General features: G+C 43.5%; 1 protein-coding gene across 1 annotated transcript in view; it reads right to left on the bottom strand.

The window, feature by feature from the left end:
* tmtopsb (teleost multiple tissue opsin b) overlaps positions 1-13,496 on the bottom strand; it is a 38,021-nt gene extending 24,525 nt beyond the window's left edge. The window contains exons 1-2 of the mRNA XM_048267114.1: positions 12,787-13,496; positions 8,670-8,998 (exon numbers count right to left, since the gene is read on the bottom strand). Coding sequence (XP_048123071.1) covers positions 8,670-8,998; positions 12,787-13,156 — 699 coding nt within the window. The 5' untranslated portion in view covers positions 13,157-13,496. The remainder of the gene's footprint in view (positions 1-8,669; positions 8,999-12,786) is intronic.
* Positions 13,497-15,132: the final 1,636 nt, after the last annotated feature.

Here is a 15,132-nt window from a genome sequence, read left to right as displayed (position 1 = left end):
CCCCCAGAAAAATCGTAAAAGCATAATTGAAAATCGCCTGCAGGATTTAAGGGCCACAAGCATAAATAACGATATACAGACTCATCAGAGAGTCTAAGCCTTGACATCGGAGCCGTGAGGACACGTGGAAACGTGAGAATGGCTCATGGCAGAATCTCTGGAGTGAGATTTGTATCCTCCACACACCTGCAGGACACAATCAGATACAGGAGTCTCCAGCACTGTCATCCAAACAGAATTACAACGAGTGCACACATGAATATTTATGAGAGGGCCATTCATTAGAGCGAGGGGATCCATATCTACTGGAGTTGGTGTGCACACAGGCAGGATGAGCTGCCATCGCTTGGCTGCACGAATAACTCTCAGGTTGCACCTTCAGCCTGTGGTACACTTTGTGTGACTTCACAGTCAAAAGGGTCACATTGAGATTTGAGTATCTGGCTGTAAATAAATACTTATTCACCACAATGGTAACCAAACTGGTTTAGTAGGGACGTATCACTAAAACATTAACGTGTGTGTATGTGTGTGTGTGTGTTTTGTTTACAACAAAAGCAGATTAGGTTTCTCCACACCTTGATACCCAACACGGAGTCAAGGAACATAATATCTCTCCATTCATGCCTTCCCCATCAGCAGAAAGCAAAAACAAAGGTTCACCTGCTGCAGGCACTAATTACGCCTACATCACCAGTCCCATGGCGACCCCGCTGGAACCACATGCAGGTGTGTTGCCACTACCCGGCTGCCCCCTGCCATGACAGGCTATGAGCTTTGTGACACAACAAGGGCAGAAAAAGGCAAAATGAACATTTTCCAGGCTGGAGATGCCCCTCCCTGTATCACCTAACCTCCAAGCCCCCCATTGAGAAGCAGAAGCAGTCCAGCAACGCTCCCTTCTCTCTTCCACAAGAAGCTCCAGGAGTTTGTGACTTTCGCTGTCAGTGGGCATTAGTCCGCTGGCGGGTGATTTTGTTTTCTTTGGGGCCTTTTGTGGGTGCTGTGATTTATCAAGGTTGAGGTGGCAAGACTTCAAAGCCTGCTTTGAGTTCAATTCAACTTTACTATAAAAAGGGATAAAGCGAGGAAGAGCTCAGGAAGATCAACGTCCAGTCCTGCTAGTCGACATTGAGTGAGGCCTGTCTCTAAGCCCCAACGAGGGGAGCTGAGCCCACAGCCCCTGACTCAGACAGCCATCTCTGGCTGACAGTCAACGTTATTAGCTCTTCAACTTATCACGGCAGAAACACAGGAGAATTGGACTGTGAGCTACACCCACGCCCAGCTTATCAATGACCGGATTCAAAATACAAACTCCACTGTTGTGCGTGATCCACCAAAACTCCACTGTCTATCTATCGCCTGTAATGCTCTGAGGGAACGAAATGCTGTCACGATGAAAGGATTTCCGTATAACACTCAGTATTTGACACATGGGAAATGACAACTCATGGGAGGGGTCTCTCTCTGTGCGTGTGTTTGTGTGTGTGTGTGTGTGTGTGTATTTTTATTTTTATAAAGATTAAGCAGGGTGGGGATATGTTTGTCTACCCACTATGTGAAAGATTCACTGGACCCTCACTAGTTCCCCAGGCCTTGAAAGAGCCGTGTGCGTGCATTGAAAGAAATTCCAGTCACCTGAAATGGCTGCTCTGCCAGTAAATTATTGGGGCTGTTGCTGACACTCTTTGTCTCTCTGAAAGCCAGTGATTACAGGGGATTGCAGTTTTAAAAGAAAGTTAATTAGACTGCCTCACTTAAAACACCCTGATACAACAACATCCAGGTACCAGATAGGACAACCCCTTTGAAAGCTTACGTGTTCATCCCCGTTGACTCCAGTGTTTGAAGCAAACAAGACCTACAATTTCCTCTCTGAATCTCAGAGCAGCATCAGCAATTCAACACTAAAATGGGCTCATTCATTTGATGTTGTCAGCCATATCAAACGCAAAAGTGAAAGTTCCACGTTTTGGATAAAAAAAAATGTGAGGATCCAAATGTGAGATGTGTCAAGAACTTGACAGGTAGAGACAGCAGTTGTGAAAATATCAGCCATTCCTCCATTTGGTCTTTATGCACACTGGCTCGAGCCCCAACAGACTCTCTCCACTCCTCTCTGGCCCTTTCTCACCTCTCTCTCCCTCCCGTGACAGCACTGTCACTTAAGAGCCTTGACTCTGTTTTTTTTCACCCATCTGTCCGGTCCCGTCTCACTGGGATACTCTATTTCAAGCTCAGTTTGACATCACACAATAGGACAGGTAGTGTCTTTATAAAAGGAGGATAGATGTCCGGGAAATGGCCAGACCCCAGCTGTGTGCCATTTAAGATGGATTTGACAACGGACCTGTTGTGCAGTCTGATCCGGTGTGCGTGTGTGCATGTGTGTGTGTGTGTGTGTGTATGCGTGCGTTTATGCGTATGTGTGTGTGTGCGTATGTCTTGGTTCTGCATGCGTGTTTTTCTGCTCGATGTGAATATGGCTGTAATTTATGACTTTGTATGTTTGTATAACACATGTGCATGCACATGCATGCTTGTGCGTGCAGGTGTTCCGGGGATCCGTGACCAAATCATTTATATCCCAGTTTGACAGAAGCTCCAACTGTGAGTCTTTTCCAGATCCACCAGCTCCAGGACACGCACGTCCCAGGCGGAGGGCCTTTTAAGGGATAACAGAACTCCAAGGGGAGGCTGGGAAAACTGGTAAAAAGGGAATATTGCTTTCTTAACTCACAAAGTTACAGATGAAAAGACACAAGGTGGCCAGTAAGTCCCTTGGGCAGTGGAAATGGAACTGCAGGAAATGTGCTCTAGCCACTAACTGACAGGAGATTTGCACCTCAAAGGCCCTGTCCCTCGACTGTTCCCAACAACAGACTGGGTGGATTGTTGGCATTCCATTACATGCGCCCTGCTGATAATTATCAAAAGATATGTGCGGGGAAAACCATTATGTTCTCGACTCAAATAATCAGAATTACAGCTTGACAGCTTTGGGAAATATTTGTGACAAGACATGTTGAGTCTGTGCTGTGTGCGTCTCTCCCTTGGACTCCTTTGAATTAAGGAATGTCAAAGCATCGAGGAAAGAGTAGACACTTCAATTGCAGTCATTGATGAAATTAAACCATTATTCATACATCTTGAAGAGGGTTGAAAGGGGGGATTTTGATGGTGCTGTCACATATGTGATTTAGGCTTTTGTCTATTTTAGAACATAAAATGAGCACTTATGGAATTTGGTTCTCTGAAGCGCTTGCTAAAAAAGAGTACTTTGGTACTCTTAGGCACTTGTTACAGCACTCCAGAGAAAGAGATCTTTCTGTGAAACCCAGTGGCTCAGTTATTGAGAGCATTACCTCATTATTCAGGAGTGGGAAAAAATTGTAGCCCAGTCTCAGTTTAAGAACAAAATACATTGCAGTTGTAAGACTATTGAAAAAGTTCAATCTACTCCAACAAAATGAAAGTGCTCTACTGTCGGCGGAAACTTATGATGCTGGCATAAATGCCAATTCTTCAGACTGGGAACTAAGAGACTTCGTATCTGCCTCTATCCGTGTGCACGTTGTGTACGGCGTGTCTGTGTATGTATGGCTTGCCCTCTGCGGGAGTCCATCACTGCATATTTCAATCCTCCGCACCCTGTCTCTCTGATCAGTTCACCAGGTAACTCTCACAGCTTGACACGGGAGGCTGCAAACATCCAATGTCTCCTTTCCCCCATGTCCTGAGTGTTGCGCTTTTTACATCGTGACCTTTTAACGAAGCACAGCTTCAGCTCTTTGAGTGTTAATTCCACTCTCCTGTCACCCTGGAGGCACCCATCACCGTTCCTCCAGAGTCCCCAGCCTGTCACGCCTAAGCTGCCTCCTACAGAAGCAGGTGAGCCGGGTGAGGCCGGTCAAGCAGCAGGGTGTCCTCAGATGCAACGGTAGCTCCCTCTCTGGGGCCCCTCAGAGGTTAAGTGCTCTTGCTTTAAAAGTATAAACTGATGTCCCGTACATAGCATACTGATACTGAACATGCACTGCCTCTTTAAATGGCTTTCTGCATCCTTGCACTTTCAAGGTCCACAGCAGTTTTTTTTTTTGTTCCTTGCACATCCTATCCCTCTTTTTCCCTCCCTCCCTTCCTCCCTCTCTCTCTCCCTCCCACTCTCTCTCTCTGTCCTGTCAGTTTGGTACAAAGTGTACAGTATGCAACGCTGGGCCACGTTCTGTGTATTCAAACACTGCTGACTCCTCAGAGAGAAGGGGAGAGAGAGAGAGAGCGAGGAGGCTGGGGAATTAGTCCACTCTCCATGGTGCATTTGGGTGGCAGTGCCACAACGCCTCCCGGTTGCTACTTTCATCTATTTAAAAATCCCGCAAACAACCACAATTACTGTAAATCAAAGCATTTGCTGTGTTCACACTTCCGTGTTCAAAGGGATCTGAGATAAAGTCGGCCTGGTTACTAGGTCACCCGATTAGCAGTGCGCACCAGCTGCTAGATCTCATTGTGTATGTATCTATAGATGACCTTCTGGCCAAAATGAGATTCACAGGGACTTCCAGTGCGCCGCATAATAGTTGCCATTCAAGTCTCCTGGAGAAAAAGGACCTTGAATGCATTTTAATGCCCCACCATTCCTTTCACTGACTCTGGCCGCTGACGTTATTGGCTGAAGGTAATGTTCATGCATTTGTCAACGCTGTACATTTGTTCACATTTTTTTGGGGGGGGGTGGCCAAAAACGCATATCTGCCTGGAGCAGATGTTTGCTCTTCACCAGAGAGGACCTCCGGCTCTATCTGCCTTTCTGCAGGCGTACCTATAGCATTTGGGTCTGACCTGGTCATCTTTTGTTCTCTAACAGCGGGCAGAAAATAAAATCGGAGTTTCCGCCTTTAATGTTCATCTTTGTTGTTAGCATTCAGAGCGGGAGAATGCTACTTTTACACTGTTCAACTACTGCAAATGTCATTGTTTATACATCATTTCAATTGATTTGGGTTGTTTTTAATGGCACAGTGCTATGCACAAATGCACAGATGACAGGAGAATCCCAGGTTTTCATACATACATCCAAAAGGTAGAGCACATAAGTGAGAGTGAAAGTAGATCACAGGGCAGAAATGGGCTGTGGAATGTACAGTACATGGGAGAGTCTGGTAGCCTGGCGAGCCAGACCCACATTAAAATGTAGGGTCTGGGCATTCACCGTTCGCAGTGCTCAGTCCGAGGGGCGGGATAATCAGTTGTATTTCAAATTCCCTCTGCACGCAATAGGACGCAATAGGATATTTGTTTTCAAGTAGCAGGGAATTCAAGCCAAACCGTTGCAACTCTGCCATCAATCGTTATGTTAAGCCCACCAAACGACTCTATACACGATTTCAATGCCTGATTAAGTTTCGATTTCTGGAGCTCACAAGCCAACGGAGAGTTGCTAGACTAGCCCTGACAGCAAATTTAATTTGCTGCCGCTAGGGGCGCGTCTAGATTTCTAGGCTAAGAGTCTGGTGATGACCTTATATTTTAGAGATTCTGCCAATGCAATGATATTTGATTAATCAAGAAAATTCTAACAAATGTAATGTTTAACAGACTAGCTGCATACATTCCTCAAGTAAAACATGCTATTGTGATTAGAAACCCTATTCTATAATTGAAAAATAATACATACAATAATAATTACTACATTCCCATAAGAATAACTAACTTCAAGTATGAGGGACCGACATGACAACAAAATGACCCACACCATATTGATCTCCCAAACATTTTGTTCTTTGGGTGGAATCACTTAATTGAAAATTACTGACTTTGCATCTACTCTAGAACTACTGCTGGTCAAATGTCTGACTTGAGCATTACATAATAGGAAAACTTCAGCGCACAGCAAACTCATTTACATGGAACATTTTGTTATCATGACACTCCAACTCATTTTGCCAACATCAGGCTAATACATAGCAGTTTGCATAAAAATTCTGAAATATTTTTTGCAAAAAATATTTTTTCTATGTGAAACGTTCTCTCTAAGTAGACTCTTTTTGTCTCTGTTAGTGTCAATTTCGCAGGATGACAATTATAAATGGTCACACAGCTTTAGCTATCTTTCATGTGGTGTTGCTCAAATAAAAAATAACGACACTTACTCAAGTCTGCGAGTTTGCGGTGAGAGGCAGTAAAGGATTTCATAATCTGTATGAGGGGGAGGAGTTCAATACACGTCTCTCCATAGGGAGCAAAACACAAGAAATAAACAAACAACCAAACAGCTTACAGATGCGGGTGTTGTTTGCCTATCTGTTCTCTATTAACTGAAGTACTCGAGGTGGTGAATGAGAACATTCTCTTCTCAGGGATATCACTATTAATGAACACAATCCTCTGCCATACTAAATATGTTTACAAATAATTAGTATTCAAACATTTTAGCACCCCAGTGTCTCATTATCATTAAGCTGAGGATACCATCACTCTTGCCCCTCAGACACTTGTAAAAAGTTGGGGTCGAACTGCTTTCAAATCCAGTATGGTAGTGTAGGGCAGGGAGCTGACTTGTAGGGCAGTTGATAAATCATCTGACCACTGGAGTCATTTAGAGAAGCTTAAAGGGACTACACAGCATATTAAACGTATTCCCTTGGGAGTACACAATGGTGCCTTGTTATAATAGTACAGTGTACACTGCAGCGACAACAACAGCAGCACATTTATAAAAGGCTGAGGCTGAGAAAATGCTTAAGTCCGCCAGTTTACTCTTCCTCATAGATTATGATACATGGGCTGTTTGGCTGAAGTGTATCCTCGCATCAGGTCTTAGTTCCATTACTATTCATATCTCTGAGCAATTTCTAAACATTCTAAACAGACCTCTGTAAATTATTTTATACAGGACACCACATTCATATGTAACCACGCACGCACGCACGCACGCACGCACGCACGCACACACACATTCACACTCTCACAACCACTCTACAGGTCATTTTAAAATCCCTTGCACATCATAAATAAATGCACACACACACACAAATGCCCACACAGACACAGTGGTCTCATGCACATGCCACCTTAGCTTTCACTTCGCTCTGTGATTTCTTTATTTAATGCTACATTACATTAAGTGACTATAAATTACTGCATAGAGCACACCTAATGCCAGTTAAAATAATGTGTATCCTGCAGTACAGTAGCCTACATGGTCATAATGTGTCCCAGTCACACCCCATTCTGTCTGTGGGCTGGAGGGGGATTAGGGGCCCTATCTTACACCCGGCGGAAAGCGCGACACAAGGCTTAGTCTTATCTTACACGCAATAAAAAAAAATTTTTTGAATGTTTTAATTTAATATGTGCTCCACTTTTATTAAACCTTGCGCCCAGGGATGTGGCAATTAAAGACATAAGGTGTGGTCTGGCGCATGATCCAAAAATCGCAATCTTATACCATCTAAAAATCATTATGCCACTGACCAAGAAAAACCTGGTCTATAGCAAAAGACATATATAAAGTACAGCTGAAGACGCACCTTCACGAGATGTAAGCATCCCTTAGCAACCAGTCCCAAACAACTCCTCTGCTATCCTTAGGGTTTCTATTCAGTCATTTGAACATTATTGGGGTAAGTGTTGTTTTTTTCAGGCTATGTTTTCGATAGTAACCCCTTGTCAGTCAATAGTGAAAGTGAATAACTGTGTAGAACTGTTTTGTCGTTTACTATGAGACCAGTTAGTTAGTTTCAGTTTGCCTATGAGTTTAAATAATAGGCGAGTGCAGATGCATGTACGGAAGGCTATACTCTGCTAGTCACAAACAGGTTTTAGCAAAGAAAGGTTTAGTGGAATCCCTGTGTTCATACACAGTTGTCTCGTGTGCAAACAGATTCCTTCAAATTCACCACTGACTGTCAAAATACTGATGTGCTGTTTGAAGTTGCGCTGCCTGCTGTTAAAGGAATGACAAAGGTCACTCTCGTTGGTTTAAAGGATGTTACACCCAAAACACGCCCATGGGGACAGCCGTGGCCTACTGGTTAGCGCTTCGGACTTGTAACCGGAGGGTTGCCGGTTCGAACCCCGACCAGTAGGAATGGCTGAAGTGCCCTTGAGCAAGGCACCTAACTGCTCCCCGAGCGCCGCTGTTGTTGCAGGCAGCTCACTGCACCGGGATTAGTGTGTGCTTCACCTCACTGTGTGTTCACTGTGTGCTGAGTAGGGCCCTAGGACTAGGTTAGGGTTTTATTTATTGTTACAGGTGGACTGCCAGAATCCACTGTAAATAAAAAAACATAATAGACTGGAAACAAACTTCCCGGTACTGCATGAATAAGCAATGGGTAATAATTAAGGAACCTAACAACTTCCAGCATTAGTGACATTACGCCTTCCATTTTTATATAATATGTTTTGGAGGGACAGTACATAAACTTGGTGGGACAGTAAAACACTTCATTCACACACACACACACACACACACACACACACACACACACACACACACACACACACACACACACACACACACACACACACACACACACAAACACACATACACACACCACACACACGCACACACGCACATACACGTGTTTATAAATATACACATATACAGTACTCATACTCATATACATACAGTAGTGTAGTGTCTGTCTTTGGGAACCTACCTGTGTGATGGCCTGCAGGAGCTTACCATAGCTGTAGACAATGACCGCAAACGGGAGGATGAGACAGAAGAAGAACAGACACACAATGTAGGACACGTTGTTGGCCGTCTTGGCCGTCCAGTTGACAGAGCAGGTGGTGCCGGGCCCCTCGGGGCCGTAGCGGCTCCAACCAAACAGCGGTGGCACCGACCATGCCAGCGAGTAGCCCCAGGCGAAGGCGATGCCCGCTGCCACCTTCCTGTAGTTGGTGGCGTCGGCCTGGGTGGCGCCCATCATGGTGCAGTAGCGCTCATAGGAGAGCACCGCCAGTGAGATGAGGGACACGATGCCTGTGTCGGGTGGGAGAGAAGGGAGAAGAGGAATGAGCAGAATGAAATATATGAAACCACTTCATAGCGCTGAGAGTGTGTGTTGTGGGAAGGAGAGGGTGAATGGAAATGGAATGTCATCCATGACCTGTGTGTATGTATGTATGTATGTATGTATGTATGTATGTATGTATGTATGTATGTGTGTGTGTGTGTGTGTGTGTGTGTGTGTGTGTGAGTGTGTGCTAGAGAAAGTGAGTGAGTGAGTAAGTATGTGTAGATGCGACAGAGAGGGAGTGCAACAGAGGCAGACACAAAGATAGAAAAAGACAGAGCGAGGGAATAAAGAAAAGAGAGAGAGAGAGAGAGAGACTTTAATCAATGTAATCAGAGTTACACAACCTGACAGTGATCTTTCCACAGCAATACAGCAAGAGAAAAGACAAACATAGCGTGATCTCCAGGAGAGCGGCAGGCCGGGATTATGAACTCATAACATGGCCCGCCAGGCATGCAGGATCTCAAGAAACATGTGATGGAGTAGGTGGGGGGAGGTTAGCATGTGCTATCCACACCACCTATACTGTCAATCACACCATCTGCACCTGAGCCCAGCTGAGCTCCCACTGAGAAAATCACAGCCTTCCTGTTGTAATCTAACCCATACTGGATGAACTGATGGACAAGCACCGTAGCAACAAGGCACACATTACTCTGCAAACAAATGAAATGTTAGTTTTCATTTAGCGATTATCAAATGCCTTCAGCTCAGATCCAAGTGAATGAATACATCTGAGTGGGTTTTTCTACTATTTTGTGCAGTATTTTCTCCTAAGTGAAATGTTAAGCCAAGGCTGAAAACACCTCTTTTTTTTTTTTGATTTTGAGAAATGGTGCAATTACAACGGCAGAAACAGACTCTGATTGAACACCACGGTCCCATGAGCCCAAGCCGGCTTACTCTCATAATCAGGCTTGAATACTGGCCGCACTCGTATTCTTTAATAATGACACTAATAAATCCCAAATAGGATGAAAGTGCCTTCCTCTGTGTGTAATAAATGTGTGTGTGTGTGTGTGTGTGTGTGTGTGTGTGTGTGTGTGTGTGTGTGTGTGTGTATGTGTGTGTAAGAGAGGCAGAAATTTAATTTGAACGCTCCTCCTGAGTTGTGGTAAATCATGCCTTAGGTATGCTGAGGAGTGAAGCTGAGAAATCACTGCTGGCGATGATAATCAAGTGGGTTACGAGGAGAGAATGCTCCTGCTGAATGCTCCTGCTCCTGCTGTTGCCCCAGATTAGTCTGTAAAGCCCTATTTGTTTTGTTGCTGGAAGCCCATCACCACACTGAGTTCAGTGTAGAGGCATATCAACCAGCACACATGGCTATATTGAATGCATAAACTGCACACACGCTGTGGGAAGTCATACATGCACACATGTAGGGGGTCTTTGGTGCAGACATAAATGCATAATCCTTTACAAACACCACACACAGGCAAACAATGTGCATCAAAATGCTCTTCTAAAAAGACCCACAGGTAGAAAAGCCTTAAAAAAACAGCACAGAAAGATCTAAAGGTCTTACTGTGAAATATGTTGACAGACACACACAAACAAAGGCACAAAGACACAAAGATACACACACAGAGATAGTGAATTGTGTCAGAGTGCAAAGTCAACACATTAATAATTGAGCTCTGAGAGAAGTTCCTGAAAAGCTGAGGTCTCCAAACCCGGCACTAAACTGCATGTGCGGCTGGATTCATTTAGCACCACATCAGCGGACTGCGCTCCTGCCACCCCTTATGGCACCTCCTTCATTATTTTACCCACACTGTGTCAAAGACACCCCATCCCTAATCGATCACAGCCTCAGCTGAGCCCAGACATTGTTTATGCTTTGTATGAACGCGACACTATAGCATGTGGACATTTAAAGATGGAAATCAATAAGCATTACACTGATGCACATTACCAGTGCCACACACTCAAGGACACCTCAAGTGCGTCTTGAGATAAACTATGTTGTGCTGTGTGTGTGTGTGTGTGTGTGTGTGTGTGTGTGTGTGTGTGTGTGTGTGTGTGTGTGTGTGTTGGGGTACTTTTCATTACTGAGGTGCTTAAATGGTGCTTGCATACAGCCAGGTACACAGTGTTGGTACAGGCTAATCAGTGGAAAGGAGAATAACTAAACGACGTGAAGTACTTCATCGTAACAAGAGCCACTGTCTCCAAGGGTTGCCTTGATTGAGACCAATCTGAAAATGTCGTTTCAAGCAGAATTATATTTGCATTCATCTGTTGGGACAGTGTCTTCAGAGCCAGTGGCACTAAGAAACTGAACAAGTTGACAAAGAATATGGCACACACACACACACACACACACACACACACACACAAAATCCCTTTCACAATGCAACATTTATCATGTCCACTACAAGTAAAGCTTGCTAATCAATCACTATCAGATGAGCCCAATACAGAGCCTCAAGCAGTGCCGAAAAAAACCCCAGGAAAGCAGAACCTCCTTGGCTTTTAGACTGATTGCATTTGCACTATAGGCTAATTAAGATAATGATGCAGCAGTCCACTATGGGGTAATATGGACAGATGCCATGTCTGACTACAGTCTCTTCAATATTGTTTTCACATATGAAATTTGGTGATGACATGGTCTCTTGGCCATATCTCATGTTATTTTGTTAACTGCATTACTATATGGTTATATGAAAAGTGTTTGTGTTTCAGAATATGTGTTTCAGATGACCTCTAACAAAAGGTATTTCTATGACAGATCATGATGACCAAAAATCCATTAGCACTGTGCTGATCAGAGCCAGACAGCATGAGTCACATGAAGTCAAGTTTAGGTCATTGTAGGAGCACAGGGTTATCTGAACCAATGTCACCTGTCTATTATGGACTAAACAAGGTTTATCACGGCATCTAAGCAATGCCCATAGCCTTTATGACTTGAATGGGAGTGCATTCCTTTCAACCTGCTGTACAGTACATTACTAAATAGGATTCATGCATTATCATATCATATCATATGCACATACTCACACACACACATACACGCACACTACCTCACATACAGGTGTGCACACATGCACGCACTAACGCACACACGCACGCATGCACGCACACACACACACACAAACACAGAGAGACAGAGAGAGACAGAAACACATAAGTTAGATGCACATTTACACATTCCATGCAAGTATACGTCAACTGAGGTTCTCAGGTGTAACATAACCTTTATCATGGCATCTAACATTACCTGGCAACAGGCCTGAACCACAAAGTATTCTAGATAATAAAACCCGTAACTTGCCAATTTGGGGAATTTTTACAGTTCGACACATCTGATTTCATACCCTATAACATACAATGACTCAGTTTAAATACATTTGAGTGTTCCAAATATTTTAACATGGATCAAATGATGACGACTCAAAGCCTGTCATTTCATTTGATCTAATCAACAGAAGGCTCTGTCTTATCATCACAGTATGATACTAATTACTGTAAACACAAATAACACTATCCCTCGTTTCAGATCGAATGATAGGATATAATTTGTCAGGTTTACAGCAAAATGAACTTCCAATGATATATTGGAATATGTTACTATTCCTAAATTAATCACAACAAGGACAGAGAATAATACCCAAATGATGACATCTAAGCCCTTCCACTAAGTCTACATTCAGAAAAACTGCACCGCATCAATGAAAGTTAAAACAATTGTCACAGCCTGTAAACTTTTGGCTATCGTAGTTTTTATGCGCAAAAAACTCACCAAGGCAAGAATTCACGAAACCGTACCACACACATCCTGCGGGTCCGATTAGCCAGCGTCCTTGCGTGCTCGCTGCAAAGCTAAACGGAGTTCCCAGGACACACACCAGCAGATCACTGAAAGAGATGCTCACCAGCAGGCAGTTAATGGGCGAGCGCAGCATCTTGTAGCGACAGAAAAGGATGAGGACGAGTAAGTTATTGAGGAAACCGAATGTCCCGATAAAACCGAGACACACGGCGACAACCAGGTGTCCAGTTGCGCTTAGAGTGTGGTCTGAAGAAGTCCCTTCCAAGTGGCCGTCACCGGTGTTGGCACACCACGCGCCACCAGACCTCGCGCAACTTAGGCTCACGTTGGATACGATCATGGTGATGGGGTTTCTTCCATGAATAGGTTCTCCATGCGTTTCGGGTAAAGAAAATTAATTTTCTAGCTCTAATTATCAAAAATGACAAGATTTAGCCTACTTTGCTGCGGACATCATCACCTAGGCAAACCCAACAAGTTTGACGAAGTGCCGAGACATTTTTTAAGGAATTCAAACCAGGAAGAAAATCTGTTTCGCTGCGCACTAAGTCCAAATTAAAAATCATTATAGTGTTCTCGGGCTATCAAGTGCTGAAAAAGGACAAAAGTTTATTACCCTGTCGGTGGCAATTAGTAAAGGACATGGTTCTCCCCAAACATGGCCCGTGAATAGCCAGTGCTCCACCGTGTGGCAGTTTGTATAGGGACACGCGGCGACCGAGAGGAATCTTGAATTTATATCATCCACCTCGCGCCTGACGTGTGCATTACAAGCCCCGGAGATTGTCTCCATTTGAAAAAAAAAAAAAAAAAACGAATGAGGTGGTGGTTCTGATGTGCACACAAGACAGTGATCAATTATTTGACATATCATTACGACGAAAATAACTTACTTATATTAATAAGCACGTGACTTGTCGTAATGGATATCGCTTTTAAGGGAATGTGCAACTGTAATGGGAGAAATAGTTGTATTCTAAAAAATAACATGTAATATAAGTAGGCTACTGCTCAAGAATTTCCCCAATTAGGCTATTCCACATCACTAAAACCCATCACATATTTTACACTTTTACTTTAGGATCAATCAAAAATGAGACATAATATTTTGCATGCTTGTGTAGTATTTTTGGTTCCTATTTTACACTGCCAAATGGCTTTGTGATGAGAAATTGGTTTTAGGAATGCAGTAGCCTACCACCGATTAATTTCTCTTGCTGTTGGTGGACAAAGTGTGGACACAAATCTTGCCCAGCCATACACAGTGACCTCTGTGGTGCAAAGCCAAAACATCCTACATCCCCCTCACTGATGACACACTTTAAGTGTATAGTCAGATACATTCTCTCTCTCTCTCTCTCTCTCTCTCTCTCTCTCTCTCTCTCTCTCTCTCTCTCTCTCCGATACACACAGACTTACAATCTAACTTCAGCACAATAACACACACACACACACACACACACACACACACACACATCGCTGCAGGGAGCAGCTGACTGATGCAGAGCAATATCGTGGGTTTTGGCTGCATTCATGCTCAACCGTCAAACTACACCCATTAGTCCCTCTAATTTCTTCTGCTTGGCCACATGTTAGTAGACCTGTTACCCACTCTGCATTCCACAAAGCATTTAAGACCATTTCTTTAATTACTTGCTTTTCTTTTTTTCTTCTCACAGGATGTGTATGCTCATGTAGTGACAGTTACAACTCAATCAGGATGTCAGGTAAAATCCACTGTAATACTTAAGGATATTACAAAATGTCACTTAACCAATACATCTCAGAGTCAAGGCTTGCATGCCCTTCTTATTGCGGATTTTTACACATAGAGAACTCTGGTTTAGGCTGAAAAGGAGTGTGTTCCAGATCATGAATGATCGTGAATGCTCATGGCTGTTGTTGACAGCTTGGTTCAGTTTGGATGTGTATCAATATATTTGTATCAGGATTATTAGTAATGATACCCCAATTTTCATTTTTGTCATGACTTACTCCAGACTAAGCAATCTTAAATATTTTCATTACTGGATGTATTGATGATCAACTGAGGGTATTAGCTGGTTAAAAGAAATTGTTGTTTTTTTTTTTTTTTTTTTGTCGATTTCTTCATAGATTTTCATTGTAGGTCAGAGGTCTATCACAGTCCAGCTGTTGAGTGGAAAGCAGATTTTGTGCAGCTTGCAAGTGAAAGCAAACTGAGGTATTCCTATTTCTACAGTATAGTGATTTGTGCTAAATGGCTTAATGGGCTCTTTGCACGAAAGGCTCTCAACGCCATCAAATATTTTTTTTAGTTTGCCTCTCAGGCATGAT

Source organism: Alosa alosa, chromosome 16, assembly GCF_017589495.1.
Source record: "Alosa alosa isolate M-15738 ecotype Scorff River chromosome 16, AALO_Geno_1.1, whole genome shotgun sequence".
Classification (NCBI taxonomy): domain Eukaryota; kingdom Metazoa; phylum Chordata; class Actinopteri; order Clupeiformes; family Clupeidae; genus Alosa; species Alosa alosa.
This window is presented reverse-complemented; position numbering and strand designations above follow the sequence as displayed.